Consider the following 23,860-nt stretch of genomic DNA (forward strand, 5'->3'; position numbering starts at 1 on the left):
TTAATTTTTTCAAAATGTAAAATTATAAATGATCTGAAAATGAAATATCATTGTCCGGACAGATGGCACATGTCTTTAATCCCAACACTCAAGAGGCAGAGGCAGGCAGATCTCTGTGAGTTCAAGGTCAACCTAGTCTACAAGAGCTAGTTCCTGGACAGGCTCCAAGCTACAGAGAACCCATGTCTCGACAAAAAAAATATAAATAAATAAATAAATAAATAAGAAAGAAAGAAGAAGAGAAAAAAAGAAAAGAAAAGAAAAAATCATTCTCATTTAATTTATGGCTTTTGAGTAGCCCAAATATCAACAATCTGGAACAATTCACCATGGCCAAATGACTACATTAGTGTTTACAGAATAATGTACTTCTCCTTAGAGAAGCATTATTTTAAATCATGTATCACAACATGTACATCCTATTGTACCAAGATAAAAATACTAATTTCTTACATAATTTTATATTTAAAATAAAAATCACAAGATCTGCCTCATATAAACTGTACTGATTGAATATCTATCAATACACACACACACACTTTTATGATATAAGTTTGTGATAAAACTGGAACTTAATGAATTTTTATCTTTAAGATCCAACAGATTATAACCTCTATAGAATAGTTCATTTAGAAATAAGAAAGCTAGAAAGTCAGAGGTTCTAAAACAAACATGACTTGGAGCCATGTCTCACAGGGTTCCAGGAAGCATTAACTATCAGTTTTCTGCACAGAATGTTGCTAACATAGGAGCAGGCAGCTCCACCCTCTCCAAGGGAGTGTGTCTCAGTTAGAGGACACAGCAGGCTGCATATCTTCTTTGCCTCACTGCAAGGGACAATGTCTCCCAGATCTCTGATGGCAGAAACTTGTGTTCAGATTTCTTTAAAAATCTGAAACTGGCGGAGGTTCTGTATCCCTATAAACACTACCCCATGACTCACCATGATGGCCCCAGACAGTGACATAAGATGCAACTGAGAAGAATTACTTCCTATGCACTTCTCAGACTTTAATCTTATTTTAACATTTGTTAAGCTATAAAAGGTAGAAAGTCAGGAAAGGAGCTAGAGACCAACTCTCAGGTGTTTCTCCAACAATGACCACGCAGATCTATGCATTTGTACATATAGAACACAGACTTTAGACCACATGTGGATGGTTTGGGATTATTAACAGAAATACAAGTTTTAGGAAATGTCACCCACTTAATACTGACCTTATGCTGCTAAACATTTCCCACATAGTTCCTATTGTGTTTGTGGGTGGAGGTGGTGGTGGTGGTTCGGTTTGGTTTGGGATGTTTTCTGTTGTGGGGTTTTTTTTTTTTTTTGGTTTGATTTGGTTTGGTTTGGGGTTTTTAGGGAGGGCTGTGGCATTCAAGACAGGGTTTCTCTGTGTTACAGCCCTGGCTGAATTGGAACTCACTTTGTGGACCAGGCTGGCTTCAAACTCATAGAAATCTACCTGCCTCTGCCTCCCCTCTGCCTTCCAAGTGATGGAATTAAAGGTATGCAACACTACCATCTGACTCATAGTTCCTATTTTTTAGACTCTTACAAATGTTTCATTTTTTGGATCATACTAAGAGAATAAGAATGCAGCTTCATAAACCTGCATATCAGAATATCACCTGGCTGAAAAACAAGTAACATTTGACAAACGACAACAAAAGTATTTGAAACACTATTAACCATGTAAAAGAAAATAGACTTAATGTAATAACTGCTAAATATCCTAAATAAACCACCATAAAATAGCATATGACATCAATAATTTTCCACACTTGGTAAACAATTTTGTTTTGATTCTGATATGAATCCTTCATGTAATCTCGTTAGCACATATGTAATATGTGATTAATGTATGAAAATATATATTGTCATGTTGTTTTATAATTGGTAATGTTTAAAAGCAAAGCAAAACTACCTAGATCCATATGGAAGCTATGGGTTTTTTTAAGTCATTAGGGGTGATTTCCAATCTCCCTGCTACTCAGTAGGGTGTAGAGATAGAACCAGTGGTTAACAGGAATGGATGAAGAGCTTTAGCTGGTGGTAGAGTCTATATTGCTACAGTAGACACTTGAATTTTATATCTGGGTAACTATATAACATGATAAAGGAAGTTGATATTAATCAAAACTTGGCCAATCAATGACAGTGGTAGGTAGTTGTGCACATAATCTCATTTCACCTTAACTTTTATTTATGCAAACAGAGGAAGAAATGCTCAAACATAACAGATTTTAAATTTCCAAAGAAGAAGGATCTAGTGACTTCTGAATCAAAACTCCAAGTCTTCTTTACAGTGGACAAGACAACTGAGATCATATTCAACCCTAGTGGTGACAAGGATGTCAGTCATCATGACCAAGATGCTTTCGTCCCAGTATCTTAATCTAGGAGCAGTTTTTATTTTATTAAAAACAGGCATTTTCCCATTAGAAATTTTATACACATAACAAAACTGATACTAGAAACATAAAAATCACTCTGTTTCAAACCCAACACTGACCTTCTGTTCCAAGAGCAATGTGTTTGTAGGGATTGCTGCAAAAGCCTTGTAGCTTGACTTGGTCTTGTATTGCTAGAATGGGTAACCAGAAAGCGAGAGTAGAGATGAAAAGGGGAAGAATATGACATAACTGTAGGTAGTTCTAGCAAGTTAAAAGACATATTATCAGGTGAAAAGAGGGGCTATTGTCCACAACTTGTTTTTAAAAAGAAATTAGTCCATCATATTAATATTTTGTTAGATTAATAAGAAACACATGATAACATGTTAGCTTACAGATCCTGAATAATTACATATTATTCAGTTTTATAACTTAAATTATCCATTCCTACAAATTTCTATATAAATTTCCCAGTAACTGCATTATATCAGAGAATTATAATTTTATAATGATTTAGGAGTGGGATTCTTAGGCAAATATAGAACCATTATTGGTAAATATGTCTATAAATTTAATTGCACTCTTGATACATATTTGCATCATTCATAAAAATGAAGATTATACTACACAAAATTTAGGTTTTAGGTTGGTTTAGGTTGAATTTTTTTAGGCACGGTCTCTCTACATAGCCTAAGATAGGCTTGACCTCCATATATAGCCCAAACTGGCCTGAAATTCACGATCTTCCTGCTTCCCCCTCCCAACTGGTGGAATTGTTGGATAGAGCTCTACACCTGGCTAACAGCAGTTTTTAACACAGCAGTTTGGCCAATAACTATGCAATATCAGAAATTTGACACCATAGTTGAAATAAGGCCAAATCTCATGGTCCTAATCTCATTTTTCATACTATCAATACTTCTGTTTTCTATTGCAGTGACATTAACAAAGGAAATTAAAAATCCTGAGTTTTAAGTCAAACAGAGCTATGTGAGTTGCTTGGGAGAGCTAAAGATCAATGAAGCTGTAGAAATTTGGATAAGATAAAATCCAATATTAAAAGCCCTGGTTTGGTATTATTCTGGTTCTTGAGTTGATTAACTAATTTCAAGACTCCTATTATGCGAAATTCCCTGCCTGAGGCAGCTTCTTCAGTGGCTCACAGCCATCAGGGAAATGGAACAGCACTCCAGCCTTAGCTCCTTGAAAAGCAAAAGAAAGTGTTAACCAATGAAAACTGGGGTTGTCAAAAAAATCTAAGGGGAAATAGGACATATAATTACAGAGAGGTAAAAGATTATAGTGTGAGGATTAATTGGTAAGGGGAATGGAAGAAATGAGTGAGTGAGGGAATATGGGAGGGGCAATTAGCACCAAGTGGTGCCCAACTTCCATCTACAACTAAGGGCTATTTGAGAGGCCATATGCAAAACCACTATGGGAAAGGCTTCTGCATATATCTATATGAGAAAGAAATCTAAGTAGAGTAAGTAATGGGGAGACATCGCCCCAACTAGGTATCTTTGCCACAAAGATAAACCTCCAGTACCAGGAATGAGTTACATCCTGTTGAGTCATTGACCAAAAGAATCCTATGGGAAGCCCCAAACATAGCAGGCTGATGCCACAGCTATTCGTTGCTCTTCTCAAACTGATGATTTATGTCATCCTATTGCTAATGACAACACTTACACATCTCCTTAGATACAGAAATTTGATCTGTTGCCTAACTAGAGCCTTCATCCCTACTGAAAAGTGTTCACAGTACTAGAAAGTACTCAGCACACCACCGAGGGAGAATGGTAACCATCACAACCCAACTACCAACCCTGTGAATTACAATGGTGACCTGCCTACAAGATATACTGTTGCAATCATAGCACAAACATTGTGGGAACAATCCATGACTGATTAGATTTAAGGCCATTATCAAGAAATGGAGCCCATGTCTGACACTTCTCAGGTGGCCACAAACTTTGGACTGTAAGCCATGATCCTAGAGGAACACCAAACACTAGTGCTCTGATAAATAAGCATAGCAATAAAATGACTTCTACTGACATTCTGCTTAGTGGTTCACTCCGTCATTGGCAGAGATGTTGCCTCTTGCAGTAGATGGGAACCAACACAGACACCCATACCTGGGCAACATGCAGAGACAGAGATTTTTGAATACTCAGTGCTAAGTGGGAGGTCTTCATCAAATCCTTCCTCTTAAGGTTCAGGACACTATACGGAACAAGTGGAAAGATTCTAAGAGCCAGGTGGGATGGGTGACTCCAAGGAAACAGCATACTCCAGACACAACAGAACTGCTACACATAGGAACTCAAAAAGCCTGTGTACAGGGCCTTTACAGGTTCAAGCTAGACAGGGTTACAGGGCTGAGATGGGGAAAGGAACACAGGCTCCCATCCCTAACCAAAAAGCTATCTGCAATTGAGATCTGCTTTTAAAGAGTGTTTTCTCCAATGGAATCTTACAAGGTATATTAAACAAACTTTAAAGTTTCCAATATTGTGGTTTTGTGGGTTTTGTTTCTTGTGGGTTTTTTGGTTTATTTGTTGCTAGTTGGTTTCTTGTCTGCCTATATGGTTTCAAATAAAGAGAGAAAGAGTGTAGAGCTGTGTAGGTAGGGAGATAAAGAGGACCTACAAGGAGTTGGAGCGGGGAAAAGTGTGATAAGAACATACCGTATGAAAAACTTTTTCAATTAAGAACAAAACAAAACTTGAATTTTATAGATGTAATTATAATAAACTTGGTTAAACTTGTATGACAGGGCTGAATCTAGCACATTCGTTTTCCTAAGAAGGGACTGGGGAGAATGAATGCTTTAGTGTCATAGAGGAAGAACAGCAGTACACAGCTGAAAGTCAGAAACACTCTCTTTTCCTGTTCTGTTGTTTTCTCCTTTTTCTGTCTATTATATTAGTTATAGTGAAATTAGCAACCCGAGGCCAGAATGTCAGGAAGCTGCTGTAGCCTGTCTATCACAACTCTCACTTACACATACTCACATGCAAACAAATGCACTTATTTAGATGCACACACAGATTCCTGTCTATTCATGCATATATCCATCCTCTCCTACAAACAGAAAAACAAACTCAACAACACACACAGAGAGACCTCTGCATCTGAGCACTTCTCTCATTAGGGAATAGACTCTGCTTATTTACCTGCTACTACTTTCTTTTCTCCATATGCCTCTTTGCTATAAGAAGCAACAGTATTTCAATCTTCTGTAAGCCTCACAGCTTCCCTGCATCCTGTACTTTCACCACACCTCCCCTATGCATGAGAAACAATTTCTAGGGGATATCTGAGGTCACTTACAGTCCTAGCATCTTCATTGATCCTGCAATGTTGTCACCTCTAGACAGCAATGTGTCTGGGTAAGGATTTAGAATGAAATGCAATTTCTTTATGAATATTTACATAAATTTATAGAACCCTGCAACTGAAGACTCATCAAGAAAATTTGCAGTCAAATGATGTATCCAAGACTTGAGTATTATTTCTATTCAATTTCATCTTAGAGAATTGTGTTCTCATTTTAAACTGTGGAGATGAATTTTTATATTCTTCCATGAGTCATTTTTGCTAGCTATATTATCTTTATCGTTTTGCAAGACATACATCAAAGATGGAAATCTTTAAGTACTGAGTTCTCTCAATGTCGTAGACACTAGAACATCTTGTCAATATTATTAGATATAGAGTTCAACTAATGAATTCATTTAACAATTGCCTATTGAGTATCTTCTCTGCGGCACTCAGTGCTCCTTTTAGGCATGGGCCTTTCCCCGATTTTCAGTCTGAAAAATCAGGCTTGTGGTGGTTTAAAAGAAAATGACCCCCGAAGGGAGTAGCATTATTAGGAGATGTGATTTTGCTGGAGGAAATGTGTCACTTTGGAGGCGGGCTTTGAGGTCCCAGATATGCTCAAGCCACACCCAGTGAGACAGACCGCCTCCTGTGGCCTTTGGGTCAAGATGTAAGAATTCTAAGTTCCTTCTCCAGCACCATGTCTGCCTGTGTGCTGCCTTGCTTCTTACCATGATGATAATGGACTAAACCTCTGAAAAAACACCCCAATTAAATGTTTTCCATTATAAGAGTGTCCATGGGGAGCAGGAAAAAAAAATGTAGAGCTCAATAAAAATCAATAAAAAAAATACAATAAAGTAAAGAGTTGCCATGGTCATGGTGTCACTTCACAATAGAAAGCCTACCTAAGACAATAATTATTTCCATAAAAGATGCTTTTCAAATTCAGCATCTTTCTTCTGAGTTTCCTTGATATTTTTGGATTTTAACATGGAGTTTTATTCTAATTTGAAACATAATTCTTCCCAGCATTCCAAGGCTTCCATGTGCTATGCAAAACTCATTGATTTCCTTCTTTGGTATAACTCTGAACTCTTCTAGAGAATATCATTTGAGATAACTTAAATTATATTACAGGAATCACCATCAGTAGGGTAAGAGATGCGGTTTAGTGACTAAAGTGACTGCGAGCCCCACAGGATCTGAGTTTGATCCCCCCAAACCCACATAAAGGTTGAAGGAGAGAATTAACTCCACAAAGCTGTACTCCAACTTCTACCCACTTTTGCGCCAACACACACACACACACTATATACATACTCCCCCACATTCACAAATACAAAGCATACCAACACAATTATAACAAACATTAAGGGAAATAATTGCCTTCAGCTTCACAGTAGAAGTGAAAAGCCAGCTCTAAGTAACTTTCTAAATCTTTCCGACAGAGCAATGATATCCACTGTAGATCTGTCATTTGTAATTCGTTTTCAGTTAAGCATCAAGAAATGTGTAAAGCAACATTAGGTTTAGAAAGGAAAATGGATTTTATACTTGTTTGCAGTTCTTCTCTTGCTCATGCTGGTTGTGAAGTTAATGACAATAAAGACATATACTAACCCCACAAGAACCATTCCCCAACCAATACTGTACTTTCCATGGCCAGTGTCTATTCTCCTACCACAAAACCTAATCATCCTAATTATAAAATCCCACAAGATCTCAAGATATACTAGGTTCAATGTCTTGAGGATTGGATTTATGGAATTACCTTCAGAAGTAGAACCACAGAACAGCAACAACATGGGGTCCTTAGTGTAAATTTTAAATGTAACAATGACCAGCTTCTTTAGATCTATAAGCTTAAAGGGAGTCTGAATGAAATCCTCACTTCTTGATTTTCCAGAACCACACTAAAATTGCTACAGTCATTATCTTGGTAATGTAACATCTGAGATGAAAGATCAACCCCATCTCAGAGCCAACTCACAGAAGTTTGCCCATTTACACACTCCCTTACTTCTGGAGTGCTGGGCAACACAGTCTATAATGATTCTGACAGCCAAATAGGCAGAAATGGTATTGCTGGGTCTGTTAAGTACAGACCCTGGACCATGGCAGACCTGGCCTGGTGGGCTTTGCTTCACATCCTCAATAAGCCAATTAAATAAACAATTAATAGTGAAAACAGAGAAAGATTTATTCAATGTTGCCATATTAGGAAGTGAACAAAGACATCCAGTGGTACTGGAGTCCACCTTGACATCAGGTTGAGACTTAAGGCAAATAAGAAGCAGTCTATACATAACTAAGGAGTCCTGGGCCAGATGTAGCCTGCCCGTCATTGCTTGAACTTTAATCTCTCCTGTAAGTTTTCCCAGAGACAAACCATTCCTCTGGTTGACAGCAGGCTTTGGTCTTTTCTTACTCTCAGGATGCTATTCCTGGAAAAATTCCAATTTTTTAGGATCCCTTGTTTGAATCATCTGATAGCCAAATGCAGGGTCACAAGTGTCTAGACAAATAAAGACCTGTGCCTAAGAGAGCACTGGGAGAAGTAGCCACTAACAAGATTTGTCTGGAGATCTCTCTTCACAGGAAGTCTACCCATATCTGATTTATCCTTTGTATTTTGGACATCCCAAATATATAAAACTTACTTCATTAGAATATTTTTCCATCCCTATTCATCTTCTAGGTCTCTTAGGAGAGAGTTTTATATTATTTCTCCTTTTATTTTATCTTATACCTAATATCATCTTAGTGTAGGACAAATGTGAAGTATATATTTGATGGTATGCATGTTAAACTAAAGAAAATTTATTTATTTATTTATTTTATTTTTGAAGACAGGGTTTCTTCAGGAGCCTGTATTGGAACTAGCTCTTATAAACCAGACTGACCTTTTGTATAAAATTAAAATTTTAACTGAAGATTACAAAACAATTCAAAGGACATGAAAAGCACAAGTTCGTCACCTGTTCTTCCAGCCCTAGACAAACAGTTATTGGAAATCCCTTTTTGCCCAACCAAATGCATACCTGGCACTTCTAACTCGCTAAAGTTCTGAAGTCATCTTCCTCGTTTGTTTGTTCCTTTGTTAGAGATATAGTCTTAGTTTGCAATCCCAGCTGGCCTAGAAATTGCTGTGTAGACCAGGCCTGGAGTTACAGAGATCTGAGGTCCACCTGCCTCTGCCTTCAGAGTCATTAGTGGAATCAAAAGTGTGCGCCACTCTGCTCAGCCTTGTCTTTCCTCTTGATGTCAAACTGTAACATTTGAAGTCACGAACTTGAATCCTGATTTTCTTTTTACATTTTTAATTTTCTTTCCTTCAAAAAAGCTTTTTCTGGACCAGAGAGATGGCTCATTGGGTAAAGTGCTTGCTATACAAGCAAGAGGAAGTGATCCCCCGCATCCATGTAAAAAGCCAGGTGTGACTACACACCCTGCAACTCCAGCTCCTAGGTGGACAGACCATTTACAGGCAGATTCTGAGGACTCACTGGCCAGTAAGTCTAGTCAAAATGGTGAGCAGCAAGTTCACTGAGAAATGCTGTCACAGAATATATATGGTATAGAGGCAATTGAGAAAGATATCACCACACCAGGTGAGCACACACATACACATGTGATTACATCACACATATACGTACATACATATACACATACAAATTGCATCACACATATTCAGTCAAAATTAATCACACACACACACACACACACACATACACAGAGAGAGACAGACAGACAGACAGACACACACACACACGTCAAAAAGAAAAAATTCTCATCTTGAATTAAACTAACAACTCCCCCAGTTAAAAAGCAAACACACCACGAGGATCAAAAAGAAACTTTTGTTAACTACTCACACCTGCGTGTGATGCGTCACTAAGAACAATTCATGGCCCTGCTGGAGAAAAGACAAAGAAATGGCACAAAAGTAGTCAGCATTAAGATGGAAGTAACAGGAATAAGGATGAAATTAGGAGGAGTCATTAGTCCCCTAAAAACATAGGAAACTTATTGAGGATGTTAAATAAAAAAATAGTTCCAGAAAATGAGAAAAAAACGAAGCTGTTACAAAAATCTAGTGGTTTAACATTTCATATAGGGGGTTCTGATGTTTGCTGAAAGTTACACAACTTAGAAAATCTATTCACCTTCACTTCTAGGGCTTGACCAACGATTTACCTAAACAGCTACAATGTAGGGCCCTGTCTTCCCTGCTCCTCGAGGCCAAAGCACAGGATGCAAGAATTTTTTAAGCTAACCAGCTTGGCTTCCCCTGCTCATTCTGCCAGCCGGAGGGAATTAGTTCAAAGCCTTGTTTCTGTCATTGCTATGATAATTTCACCTGCTAAGGAAGGTCCTCACAGGCGCCCTAAATCTCCTCCCATCTGTCTGTCAGGGTTCCCAGCTTGATACCCCCTGCATGGAGGCTCAGGCCACTGGCGCCAAGCGCCAAGCGGTCAACAACCCTCTTCCTACTCCCAGGGAAGGGGGCTCTCGTCCTCTTGCCTCCAAGTATATAAGCCTACATGTGCTAAATAAAGATTGACATTTACCCTTTGGGCAAATGATCCGGTCTCTCTGTGTGTCGTATGTCTGTTTTTAACTCCTAGGATATTGATCCAGACTCGTGGTCCGGTATGAAAAGCGCGCCCTGTACCAGGAGAGTGAGGTTTCACAGATAAGTGCGGGACACTGCAATCATATTCAGAGACCTTTTTACTTCATCACTTATCCTTGTATATTCCATTCTTTATACACCAGTCAGAATTGTGCCACCTAGCTATTCAAAACCTTCCCAGAACTTGAAAGTAAAACCCTGTAGTGAAGACACTACACACTTCAGACGCAGAGCTTGAAAGAATTGAGCTGTAACCGGAAGTTTTCTCTTTGAGAACTGACTCTCAAAGCATCTGAAAATGCTATAGAAGCTGCCAATGGAGAAAAACAATCAGTAATCCCACCCAGCTTTATGGACAACAAATCTACTAATGACTGACCAGCCAAGGGAGATATTCCCAATGATACAATAGTGGCATTTTCATCCAGGGAGTGAACAGCTGCTGTCTATAGAAACAAGGTCTTCATTCAAAAGAGAGAATCCATGCCTACTACTGTAAACCTTGCCTACTACCCTAGGGTTATAGACCCTAGAAGAGAACCTACTAATGTCATTTTTTTCAACCAATATAATTTCTAAATGTGTTCTAAATATGTATCCTTATACCCACAGATAATTGTAGCTCTCACTATTCATCAAAGAAGGTTCTTTTTGTAACAGATGGAAGATTACAAAGATCTACTAGTCAAAAAAAAAAAAGAAGAGGTGGCCAGGGTGTGTTCAACCACAATTGCTACATCTGCATTGCAATCCCTACATCTTAAGGTTCAGAGAACATTGATGATGAGGGAGAGGAAAGATTGTTAAGAACCAAAGAACGAGGATGTTTGCTGTTAAACAGTGTTTTCTTGACTTGGCATGGAAGTCATCCCCATGAAATCTCAGCAATATGGTTGTCTAAATACCATTCAGTATAACAACATAGATGGAGGAAATTTCAGAAGCTTATACCTCTGGAGGAAGAACTACTTCCAATCAATGGTTACTGAGAAAGAGATAGTCATTTTTCTTGAGGAATAAGTTCTCTGGTAGGTATTTAAGCCCAAGGATTCACCCCTAAACCCATCCGCATACAAGCATACATATGATACTTAATACAATGTCATTAATTTAACAGGAAGTGGGAGATAATGTAGAAAGAGCTTTAATGGGGACAGGAGATGTGAAAATAATGTAAATACTGTACTTGTATGAAATTTCAAAAAAAAACCTTCAGTAACTTCAATAAAAAGAAAACTTCCAACAGATTCTTGTCTTCCTCAAAGTATAAATCAGAGAAACCTCAGAGTAGATAGACTTTCGCTACTGGTCCCTCTTCCTCTTACATCTTGCTCACTATACATCCCAATATCCGATCTGCATCTGTTCCTTCTACCTATCAATCACATACTCTTTGGCTTCAGGGAATTTCCTCATTACATACTTCCTGCATGATAACTTCTCAAAGAAACAATTTCAACCACCCGACACAAATTTAAGACACTTCCCCTTTTTGTGCTGACCTCCCTAGTCTATAGTCTTCCTTAGATCATTCCTGACCCTTCTAAGACGATACTTGACTTTCAATTTGGGAAATGGATTGTTTGCTTTCTACCACAGAGTGTATACCTTCTTTGAGGAGATAATTTTGTACTTCTTTTAATTTAATATCATGTTTATGGCTTGGGGAAGCATATTAGATGGGCAGTACATGCTTATTGACTGGGTCACCCAGATGAGTTTTTTAGCTCATGCTTCCTATCACTCATATTTAAAATCTTACTTGGTTCTACAAAAAATGGGGAAAATCACATCCTGCTTGCTAAACCAAGTTTCCAATATAACAAAATTGGAAATGTTTTTATGCCTTAAAGGAATGAGAGTTTAATAAATAGGACACTGGCTATGAAGTCTCATGAAGCAGTAAAAGCTCCCGACTGATCCTGTAAACAAGCTAAGTCCAAATAGCTTTAAGCCAGACCATTGGAAACACTCATGTGAAAGAAATTTGTAACCATTTTCAGTGAGTACTAGATTATATGAGATTTTGATATAATAGTCTCTCTAACTCTATGTGAAATACCATGGCAGCTCACTAGAAGGGGAAAAATCAAACTATTTTAAAAATGACAACCAATTATATTTGGCACTCAAACACAATCTTGAGTGAATATTGTACCCCTATTTTCCCAAAGGAGAAAAGTGTCTCAAACAATATAGCCGTTGATCAGGGAGTAGTCTCAGTAACATTCAGGGAGTTGCCCATCCTGACCAGGGCCATGAACATGAAAAAGACTATTTTAAAACTATATCTGAAATTAGCATGTCAATTACACCATATTAATGCAGTACAAGTATGACAATGACAAAGAGCTTCAAACAAGTTTTCTATCTGAATTCAGCTCGGCATTCTCTAGCCATTCCATTTTATTTTAATATCAAAGGACAGTAGAGACAGTCCAGACTTTGAACTGATATCCTTCAAGCATTTCTGTTTCGGTCTGTTGACTACCTGTGTTTGAGGACCCCTATCGGTTTGGTGCATAAAGCTTAAATAAATTTGATGATCTTTTTTTTAACTTCAAAAAAGAGCACTTTGCTTGCTTGGATTGGTACCAACTTAGAGGAGTGAGACAAGAAATAACTTATAAAAGAGAATAAATTCTTTGCTATCTCAGAGAGTTTTCTAGTTTCCCCATGCCTTCTGTAAAGTAATTTCACCAGCTTAAACAAAACAGTCAGATGCAAAACCAAAATTGAAATGCAGTTCATCTTCGCTGGTGTCAATTTGAATGAATTTCTATACTCAGTAACTCCCAAGAAGGGTAGTTATTGATAAAAAGTGAGTTGACTTTCTAACTTTAAAGTGGAGAAATGCAGTAGTAAGAAGGAAATAAAAACTAAGAAGAAAAGTAAGAGCACGTCTCAGAAACATCTTCCTGGCAGAAGTTATAAATTTGTGTGTTAAAATGTTTTGTAAACAAGGTATAAATTACTGTTTTGACTGACAGATAAATAGTTCTTGCCATTTTCATGGTCACCAACTTCAATAAGCACATCTATGACTACAATTTCCTTAACTTAAGGAAGGTCAAACAAATAAACCTAGTACTGAAATGCTCCAAGATTGAGAGAAGGAAGCAAACCATGGAAAAGTAGATCTTTGACATATGGGCTTTTAATTTATCAAAAGTTTTCCAGGTTTATCCTCATCAAGTGCTGTCTATATCCACTGTAGGATAAAATGTGAGCAAAGAACACTAGAGCACAGATAGAAACACTTTGAACAAGTTTCTACAGTGAAATAACTTTTCACAAAGGATAATGGGTAGTTTAAGTGTGTGACAAGTGTCCTGGTTAGTTTCTGTCAGCTTAACACAAGCGGGGGTCATCTGAGGAGAAGAAGAAATCCTAACTGAGAAGATGCCTCCATCACATTGGCCCATGGGTAAGTCTGCATGGCATTTTATTTTATTAATGACTGTGAGTGGCACCATTTCTACAGAGGGAGTCTTAGACTGTATAAAAACAAACAAACAAACAAACAAACTGAGCAGCTGGGCATGGCAGCACACTCCTCTAATACCAGACCATGGGAGGCAGAGGCAGCGGAACTCTGTGTTTGCGGTCCACCTGATCTACAGGGTGAGTTACAGCACAATCAAGACTGTTACACAGAGAAAATCTGTCTTAAAAAATAAAACAAACAAAAAAATCAAACTGAGCAACTATGGGGATCAGGTCAGTAAGCCACATTCCTCCTTGCTCCCCGCCCCAGTGTCTACCTGGATTCACTTTATAATGAACTATAGGCTGGAATGTGAGATCAGCCTTTCCCTCTTCACACTGGTTTTGGTGATGGCATTTTATCACAGCAAAGCAAACCAGAACATCAAGAAAGCACTGAAAAATGATTCTCAGCAGCAAGGCAAGGGGGTGGATGTCTGCACTGGGGAGGCGGAAGCAGGAATTACAAATTCAAGGGCTTGTGGTCTATGTAGGGAGACCCTAACTTAAATTTAAAAAACAGCAAGTCACCCAATTCAGTAAATGATTAGATGGACAAATTTTAGTACATGATATACAAATTTCACAACCATGCATTTATATTCAAATGTTAACAACTTTTTCAAGATAGTTATCTATTAATTCTTTTTAAAATTATCACAGACTCTTAAAGCTAGTACAGTGGTAGGCACACAGCGTCTAATGTGTACTTTTTCAGTTGAAACAATAGCTTGTGAGTTTTTCTGTTTCCTTAACCTCCTATTCACTATCCAGTAATAAAAGAATTGAAGTCACTTTCTGTGATACTCAAAAATCTATAAACTGTATTCTTCAAGTATATGGAACTGAAAGGTCCCATGTACTACTAATATAGGTACTTTCATAGTATTACTTTATTTGCCCAATGACTATCAAATCCTGAGGGCAGTAGGATCCATTTGAGTCCTTTGAGGCTAGATGGGAAGCTGCCAATGACCTAGAGTAGATCTGCGTGCTCCAGCAGGCCTGAATTATGGACTCCCTCCTCAAATGTTCCTTCTCTCATACTAATAAATGCCATCTCATACCCTCGCTCAGCAGACCACTTCCGAACATTTCAAAACCAACTTTACTTCTATTTCTGTTTCTTCATGCTCAGCTCGTTCATTCTTTCTATGCTGGATAATGTTAGATGTTAAGGACTTGCAGTAAATTAAATATTTTTACATATAAAAAAGTTTCTATTTCCTTTAGTCTTCAATGTATAGAGTAACATCCAAATTTATTTAACTTGCAGCACAGGGAGCAATGAAGAGAAAAATCAGCCTTGCAGGAAAGGTGAAAATAAGCCTTTCTTTGAATGAATAAACAAAGGTAAAGGAAATAGAACAATTTCAAATTGGTATTGGTTATATCATGATCCTAGATCTATACTATATACATTATATTAAGTATGTCTACTAACTATACTCTCAGTACAAAGAATTTCAATAGATAATGAGACCCTTCTTATTAAGTTACCAGAAATGTAGTATATTGTAATGCTATCTGATTTTAATTGGAACCAAAGCTGCAACCCATACCCAGAAAATATATATATATATATATATATATATATATATATATATATATATATATATATATATAATTGTGTGCGTGTGTCTCCCTGAAGTCAAAGTCATAGGATGAATATAACAATTATTGATTTTTTTTCCTTGAAAAGAAGTTTCTTCCATATTTCAAAATAAACATGCAACATGCAAAAAGAAAATACCTTAGGCTTCTTATTCTCGGGGTCTGTTGACAGGGACAGCGAACAAGGTGTGATCAGTTCCTTGGTTCTTGTTAGTGAGACAGGAAGTGATGGGATTGAAACAAGTGGGTTGTGGCTGGATACTGTGCTTTCGGGTGTTCCAGTTCTTGGAGGACATGCGCCACTGCCACAACTCGGGTGCAGTACTGAAGGACTAGGCTGGAGTCCCTGGGTGAGTGAACTCTCGGGCGGGAGAATGGAGAGTCCCAAGTTGGCATGAAGTGTAGAGCCAGCACTGGAGACAGGAGGAGCAGGCAGAACTGAAGGGCGTACTTCCTGGCCTGCTAGTTGCTGAGAGCAGGCTCTTTGGGATCTGTCTATTAGCTCCGAGAGGACTGGGGAGGGGTGAAAACATTTCTCTAGAGAGGAAAATGCAGTGCTTTCATTAGCAGGAGAGGCGGAGGCTAAGAAGGAAGAAGGGTATTTGCAAATATTCCTGCTCCTTTCTGGACCCCTGAGGTCACCATCCTGTCTGCCCTCCAAAGAAGAAAGCGGGGATAAGCTGGATGTGACAGAAGGGACATCAGCAAAACCGAATGTGTCGCTCTGTAACTGGGGCAGTGTTGTGTTGCTCCTCAGAGTGCCTTGTGGTGTTTTCTCTACATTCCTAGAAGCATAGATGCTACTATCAGGTGCTGATGGAGACAAGGGGTACAACTGAGAAAGTGGGGGAGACTTGGAAAAGAAAGGGAGGTGGTAGGATTGGCGAGTCTCTGCTGGTGCCTGGTGTTCTTGTTCTGTTGAACCAGCTGTCAAGGAACAACTTGAGAGAGATTTCTTAGGTGTGGATGAAGATTGCTTTACTTTTTGATCAAGTGTGAGTGTGGAAGAGGCAAGGGAGTTGAGGGAGAAGGTTGGGCATGACGCAGGGGATAAAGGCCGTTGGTGAGAAGGGTTTGATTTGAGGATAGCAGTGAGGAGAGAGAGCCGAGAAGGTACTGAGGACTTCAGCCCTGACTTTGAAAGATTTCCAGTGGATGACATTCGGCTAGAGACAGTGGATAGAGAGTCATGGGAAGATGAGATAAGTGGTTTGGGACTTGGAGACAGTGAATGCATGACAATGCGGACAGGTATGTAGGAAGCTGAAGGTGACTTCAGAGAAGCACCCGAGGCAGATAAAGGAGAGATTCTCAGATCTTCCCTGGGATTAAGGACATGCGACGTTGATACTTTCTTCTGTGCTTCAGATGCCAGCCCACGTGTGTGATCAGCAACAGTTGAGCCACATAAACTAGAACCTGGCAGTTGAGTGGAAGGGGAAAATACTAGTGACGAAGCATCCCTCCATGCAGAAAGGGGGGAATCGCCAGCAGTAGTGTGAAAATACGTAGCTGTTTCTTCAACCGAGGCCCCTGTGGCATCCAGCCTGCGAGTATGAAACTCCTCTAGCATATAGGCTCCGCTGACGTTAGCTGGGACAGGTGGCGTTTTCTGATTAGTTGGAGAAACAAAGGAGAAAGCAGGTGGTTTATGAGCAAGCTGCTCAGAGGTAGTGGGAGAAGTTAGCTAGAGGAGAGAAAAATAGATTGAAATGGGACATTACTTATGAAATTATCAGAATACTCTTTTCACTGTGTGCTGTACCAACAGTCCTTGTACTAGTTTACATGAGATGAGACATTGTAAGCCTTTATCAATAATGAAGGAGTCTATGGTTATTAATGAGACATGGCTTTGAATTTCAAATAAGAAACAAATCGTGAAGTAGTACATCCTATAGCCCATGTATTCCTCCAAACAAAAATCAATATTAATTTTTCATAATTCTTTTGTAAAAAAATAATTTACCCAAGTTATTTAAAATAATTCTACAAATTTGGAATTGTAAAATCTGAAAGGACTGGGGTTGTCTTCATTACAAATTTCAAATTTCATTTTGGATAATGAAATAGATTTTCTGCCATTGAAAGTGTATAAACCACAGCTCGATGATGACTAGAATCCTAAATGGTGATATATTTCAATTCTTAGCATTCTAAAAACTTGGACTATATGTTATGAATCTGAAAAGGTGCCAGAATTCAAAGGATGAAGCACCCAACACAAATACACAATAATAAATTGAGAGAGTAAAGTCGATATCCAAAATAGAGAGGACACTTTGCTTATTTTCCCCCAACTGCTTGCCAGAATGAACGTAAAACAGTAATTTAGCAAACACTTAGCCAATGATTTGGGCTCTTCTGGAACTAATAGGCTCTCTTTCTTATGAAAAGAAGCCAGAGCATTTTATAATCTATTTGAAACTAGGCAACTTCCAATTCTACACCAAAAAAAAAATGGGGAAATTTTTAAAATATAATTTTTCTTAAGAAGAAGAGCTAGCCTGTGGAATAGCCTGTATATGTATTCTTATACCACTTAAGTAGTTCAGAATTTAAGGCAAATACTAAAATCATCCCAAAGTTTATAAACAGAGACTTTAAAATTATTAATTTGATGTTATCAGATTATAAAATAAAGTATGCATGACTAGTGAACTTGAGAAATATTAGTCATCCAAAATATTAACAAATATTAATGTTATATATATAACATTATATATACATATAACATATATATATACATTTCACTAAGTAAATAGCAGGAAAATGCCTATAAACTTAAATTGGCACATTTTGGTTTGCAGATAAGACATATTTTAGAATTTTATTTCAGATCCACGTGAATAAAATTTCTAACATACACACTATAATGAACTTCATGACATGTAGTATTGAGCCCTAAAAACACTTAAATCTAACAAATTCAAACATTTCATTCCAAACTTCTTAGCCTCTGTGCAAACACACCCCATATACTCCTTTTATAAGTATGAAGATCAGCAAGCTATTTTGTCACATAAATAATATTTGAAATCATTGACAGAGTCCAGAGTACCAAAATATCAACAAAAATAGAAAACCAAACAGAACTTAACAAAAAACAAACAGAACTGAGAAAGCTTAATCATCCCAGGCAGTTTATCTTGGCACACTGCTTAGCTGGTGTTTGTGCAACTGATTCATATGGTTGGGAGGATATTTAAATGCAAACATCACTGACTGGGCAGCACAATGCTTATGTTACTAAAAGATGACAACATTTTATTTCGAGTTTTTCAATAATTTGTAGTTGGAGTCACATTTAATGTTAAAAAAATCATTCTCTCAAAGTCCCTGTTCTTCCAAAGTGTGTGTGTGTGCGCGCACGCACACACGTGCATGTGTTCGCATGCATGGGTTAATGCACATGTATATGTGTTTAAACCATGTGATGTCTTCTCTAATCATCTCCATGACTGATTTTTTTTCTCACAAGAAGAATGTGGACATTTCAAGTCTCCAGGATGTCTCTGCACACTGTACCCTATTTGGAAAAGCAGTTAGGACTTGCAAGATATTTTTTGTAAATTATTCTTGACTGCCATGAGAATCCAATTATCTTTCTAGTGATGCTGTTTTCTAAGAGCTTCAATATATGCAACAAACTATCAGTTTATCTCAATTACTTACCAAATTACCAGCATGTTAAGAACAAAGGCTCAATTTTCTTTTACATGTTATTAAAAGTGAAAAGGACTCCCTGCGACTTTCTCTAGGTGAGGTCTTCTAAGTCCCTAACAGCCTACTGCACTATGGAATATTTTTCCTAATAATAATTCAGAATTTTGTCACATGTTTTAAGAGTTAATTAGTGAGAAAATCCTAAAACACTGATGCCTCATAATATTTACTATGTTTGTCTACATGTAATTTTACTTCTATTTTCTAGTTGGCCTATCACTATGTTTACAATATATCTACCAGTAATTTCCAAATACACTATAATATTATTCTAATTTACACTAGCAAGTTAGTGTAGTACCATAATTTTATACGCTTTTAAGATACAAAGGATTCATCGTTAATTTTTTTAAAATATCAAATTCCTGAGTCCATATTAATTTTATTGCTTTTCTAAAAAAAAAATAGTCCAAGACACAAATGAATAATTTCATGAAGAAAGAAGTGAGGGTCGCTCATCAAATCCTCAGTAACTTGGAATGAGCCATTCATTTCACCTCTAAATCTTTTGCTAACACCAGCAATGGCAAACATCTTTATTGACATATACAAGATATTTGCTTTCTTCATTCCCCATTAATAATCACTCTGTGCTTTCAACCATTTCCTTCCCTCTCCCACATTATCTGAACATTTCTCTAGTGCTGACTGAGCTTATTCCCAACACTCTCCTTTCCTTGAGCCCTTGACCACATGCTTCTCCCAAACTCATTCTCAGGACTGTCTTCTCAAAAGGCTGTCTTACTTTTGGATGTAGTATCATATCTCTAAGTGGGAGAAGATGCTTGCAATGTGCTACTATCACAAGATAGATGAACTTATTGACTGCATAGTGTAACGTTGAGGCCCTAAGTTCTTTAAACAACCATGCTACCAGAGAGCTGCCTTGTGATTCATTTTAGCAAATTTAAAGTTAACTTTCTCTAACGTGCCAAAGAGATCTGAGAGTGTCTGCATCAAAGCTGAAGGGACTGCTCTGTTTTCTGAGACGTGGACACTGTCAGGTGCTGGTCCTCCACAACCACATCCTCTCCCAGAATCACAAACTTGTAGAAAATATTCCATTGTCCTAACACATCAATCATTATATCATAGAAAGGTAGCCTCCTACCTAATAGCTATTTTGTTTTGTTTTTCTCTTTAAGGAACACATATAATGTTATCAGGATGGTTCTCAGCCTTTCTTATCTGAACCAATAAAATAATATTGTCTGATATTCCTAATCCTAACTTTAATCCATATAACTCAGCACCAGTTTGAACTTTTAAAATCTAATCAATGGACATCTATGCTCAATACATCATCAGTGCTACTGTGAACCAAAAGTGTTCCCTTCGCTACATAGCCCTTCTCTTGCTATTCACTCTCATCCCCCTAACTTCTCGCTATTTTCCCCTTTGGGTTTTGACAATACTCTTCTCAGTCTTAGCATTTTTGTGGGTCTTGATAACAATCTAGCAAACTCAGTCTCTTGTCAAATGCTGTGGGACAATGGTCTTGTACCCTGTCGCTTATATTGTATTGTTTTAATAAAACGCTGATTGGTCAGTAGCCAGGCAGGAAGTATAGGCAGGGCGATGAGAACAGGAGAATTCTGGGAAAAGAAAAGACACAGTCTGCAGTCGTTACCCAGACACAGAGGAAGCAAGAGGAGAATGCCTGGCTGATAAAGGTACCGAGCCATATGGCTACTACAGACAATACAGGGTTAAGATGTAAAAATTAGTTAATAACAAAGCCTGAGCTAATAGGCCAACCAGTTTATAATTAATGTAGTAGACCTCTGTATATTTCTTTGGGACAAACGACTGTGGGACAGGGCAGGACACAAACCTCTGTCAACAGTCAAAGCTCTGGAAAATCTTCCTTCTTAATCCCACTAACTGTCATTACAGTCCTGGCCATTGTCTACACAAAACAACTGTAAAAGAAAACTTGGTTCTACCCTCTCAGATAATAGGATCACTGCCTTTGATTTGCAACCATGCCCCATACAGTAGCACCCCATGAAGATGGGGTCAACACCCTGCACCTTTCTCAATAAACATTTGGGTAAGATAAGGCACTGTGGATTTCTTTCAAGGTTAGTCATCCTAGCTGGACTTCTCACTACTTCCACACTGCAACTTTCAAAGTTAATATTCTCCACCAACCCTTAACCTAACACATTTTAGAAGTTGAATTCTTTATGTATACTCTAAACCACAGGGGCACTGGCATTCTCTTTAAGTATTCATCCTTTCTATAGTTTTACTAACTCTCTCATCCTAACAGAATCATAAAGAGCAATTCTCTTGACCTCTTCGGATTTGAACAGTAAGTGTCACTGTGCTGGGTGGTGAAAATGACAACAACCTCTGGGTTTTACTGAGTTCCTTGTCTCAGAACCGAATCAGTGCGATAATAGCAAATCTATCGCAAGCAATCACTTGAAACATTGCTGCACCGGGGCCTGCTTGTGCCTCTCAGTGGAATCTCAACTCATACCACACTATCATTATTCTGCACTATGCTCTGGACACTAACATCCGATGTGGTCCTTGCCTCCCCAGACACGGACAAAACTGCGTTCTGACATCAGCAAGGCAGAAGACCATCCTCAATGCCTACAGCACTTTCTGAGGAATTTCCAGTTCTACTTGATTGTCACATAAGTAATTCCTTTTATTGGGCCACTAGTACAAACCGAGCTACGAGATGGAAATAACCACTATTCATGAGTAATAGGGATTTTGCCAGAATTTGACAGAGCCTGGAGTCTCTCATTAACTCAGAAAAAAAAATCCCGTACATTGTACCCACTTGCCCTTGCCATGGAAAAAGAGAAAGACTACTAAAGGAGCAAACTCAAACAGAAAGAGAAATGGCGAGGTGGTGGAACAGAGGTTTAAATGAATAAAACTATGTGTTTGCATTTTATCTTTTAACTATAAAAATGAGCATATGTAAATGTTATCCCCCACCATGAAAGCCCACCTACAGGGTTAAGATTTTAATCACCTGTCATCTACTTGTGCACAGTTAGACTAGTTCTGTGCTCTCTGTTTTGCATGCAGTCTCTTAGGTGTGATCATGTACATGTTACTTCCTAGCTTTTTTATGTAAACACACCATATTGCAGAAATATGTTGATGGGATCAAAGCTAATTCTTCCAAAAGTTAGCAGAATCCAATAAGAAGTTTAATACTCTAACTTATTTCAGTCTTCAACATCTAAATTCCTCAGGCTCTAAGCTAACAATGATTTGTTTTAGGAAGTAAAGTAACAACAACATCAGTAATTATGAGACAGTGACCCAAGGCTATCTTCCATGCCCTGTTATAGCTCTCACTCAGCTGTGAATACTCCTCAGGAGTTTTAATATGATGATGTCTTTTCCAGCTATCTATATGGAATATTATGTATGTATATATGTATGTATGTATTTCCCATGATCATTTGATTAATCATTTATATTTTTGTTTGGGAATTTGGATTTTGGTACTATGCCTATATTCCTAAATATTGTTTATAAATGTTTCTTTACGTTAAAAGGGGGATATGCTACAGAGACTTGCATTGTTATGTACCATGGTTTATTGAAACAGATTTAAGGTCAATTTTGTTATATGTATATTTCTGCCCTTGATTTTGGCATTATGTTTGTGCAGCTTATTTAAAAATGTAATGCATAATTGAGAAATTTAGGTTAATAGAGAATCATCTATAATAGGCAAGTTTGTCTTTATGTTAGTTAGAATTTTCTAGATGTACAGAGATGTATTTCAGATGGGATTATTCAAATCTTTCAAAGACTACAGAATAAGGCATTTAGAATGTTTGAATAACTTAGGACTTTTCATGGCAGTGAGACACATATGCTCTTGGCAGCACCAATCTACTTCAAGAGGATAATGGGCATTAAAGAGGCTCTTTGTAGAGTTTGCTAGCCATTTGGGCAAGAAACTGCTCTTGCCTGAACTGCTTCACAGGACACGCAGGACCTGCAGAGAAATGACTGCTGAACTTGCCTAAAGGTGATATGATCCTTCAGGGTTCCTGTTTCATGAAAAAGTCTGCCAGACATTCTGCAGGACACAGAAAAATAGTTACTGACAAACTGTCAATATGGGCGGACCTGTCTTTGAAATTTCCTGCTTCATGGAAAAGTCTGCTGGATATTATGGGCATGTAGGCCAAAGATGGCTTCCCCAGTGGTACAGAAGAACTTTGGATGACTGTCTAGGCAGCAAGCTATCTCTGTCAATTCTAGAGTTTTAGAAGTTGCTTATAATGAACCTATTGTTTACTTAGTAATATTATATCTTCCAGAGTCTTCAATGGAGTTGAAGAATTTATAGCTATAATTATAGTTTTTATTAATTGTGATAAAAGATAAAGTAGACTTGATAACTGTTTTATTATATGCAATTTTACTATGTTTAAGATAAAGCCTTCCTTTTAATTTAAACAGAAAAGGGGCAGTAATGTGGAATTCCCCTGTGTATGCTGTGAATATCATTGGTTAGTAAAGAAACTGCTTTGGACCTATAGCAGCACAGAACTTAGCTAGGCAGGGAAAATTAAACTGATTGCTGAGAGAAAGAAGGGCAGAGTCAGCATGTAACCCCGCCAAAGACAGATGTTGGAACTTTAGCAAGTAAACCACAGCCATATGGTGATATAC

General features: G+C 37.9%; 1 protein-coding gene across 16 annotated transcripts in view; it reads right to left on the reverse strand.

Annotated features, from left to right (window-relative positions):
* Nucleotides 1-23,860, reverse strand: part of Mlip (muscular LMNA interacting protein) — a 262,529-nt gene that overhangs the window by 101,334 nt on the left and 137,335 nt on the right. For 9 of the 16 annotated variants that reach the window (XM_087905390.1, XM_087905384.1, XM_087905393.1 and 6 more), the window contains 2 exons: nt 15,606-17,153; nt 2,517-2,588 (listed from right to left, as the gene is read on the reverse strand). In XM_087905390.1, the coding sequence (XP_087761516.1) occupies nt 2,517-2,588; nt 15,606-17,153 (1,620 nt within the window). The remainder of the gene's footprint in view (nt 1-2,516; nt 2,589-15,605; nt 17,154-23,860) is intronic. The other 7 variants (XM_087905398.1, XM_087905392.1, XM_087905389.1 and 4 more) reach the window with 3 other exon arrangements.

The sequence above is a fragment of the Myodes glareolus genome, chromosome 4 (assembly GCF_982192425.1).
Source record: "Myodes glareolus chromosome 4, mMyoGla1.1, whole genome shotgun sequence".
NCBI lineage: Eukaryota > Metazoa > Chordata > Mammalia > Rodentia > Cricetidae > Myodes > Myodes glareolus.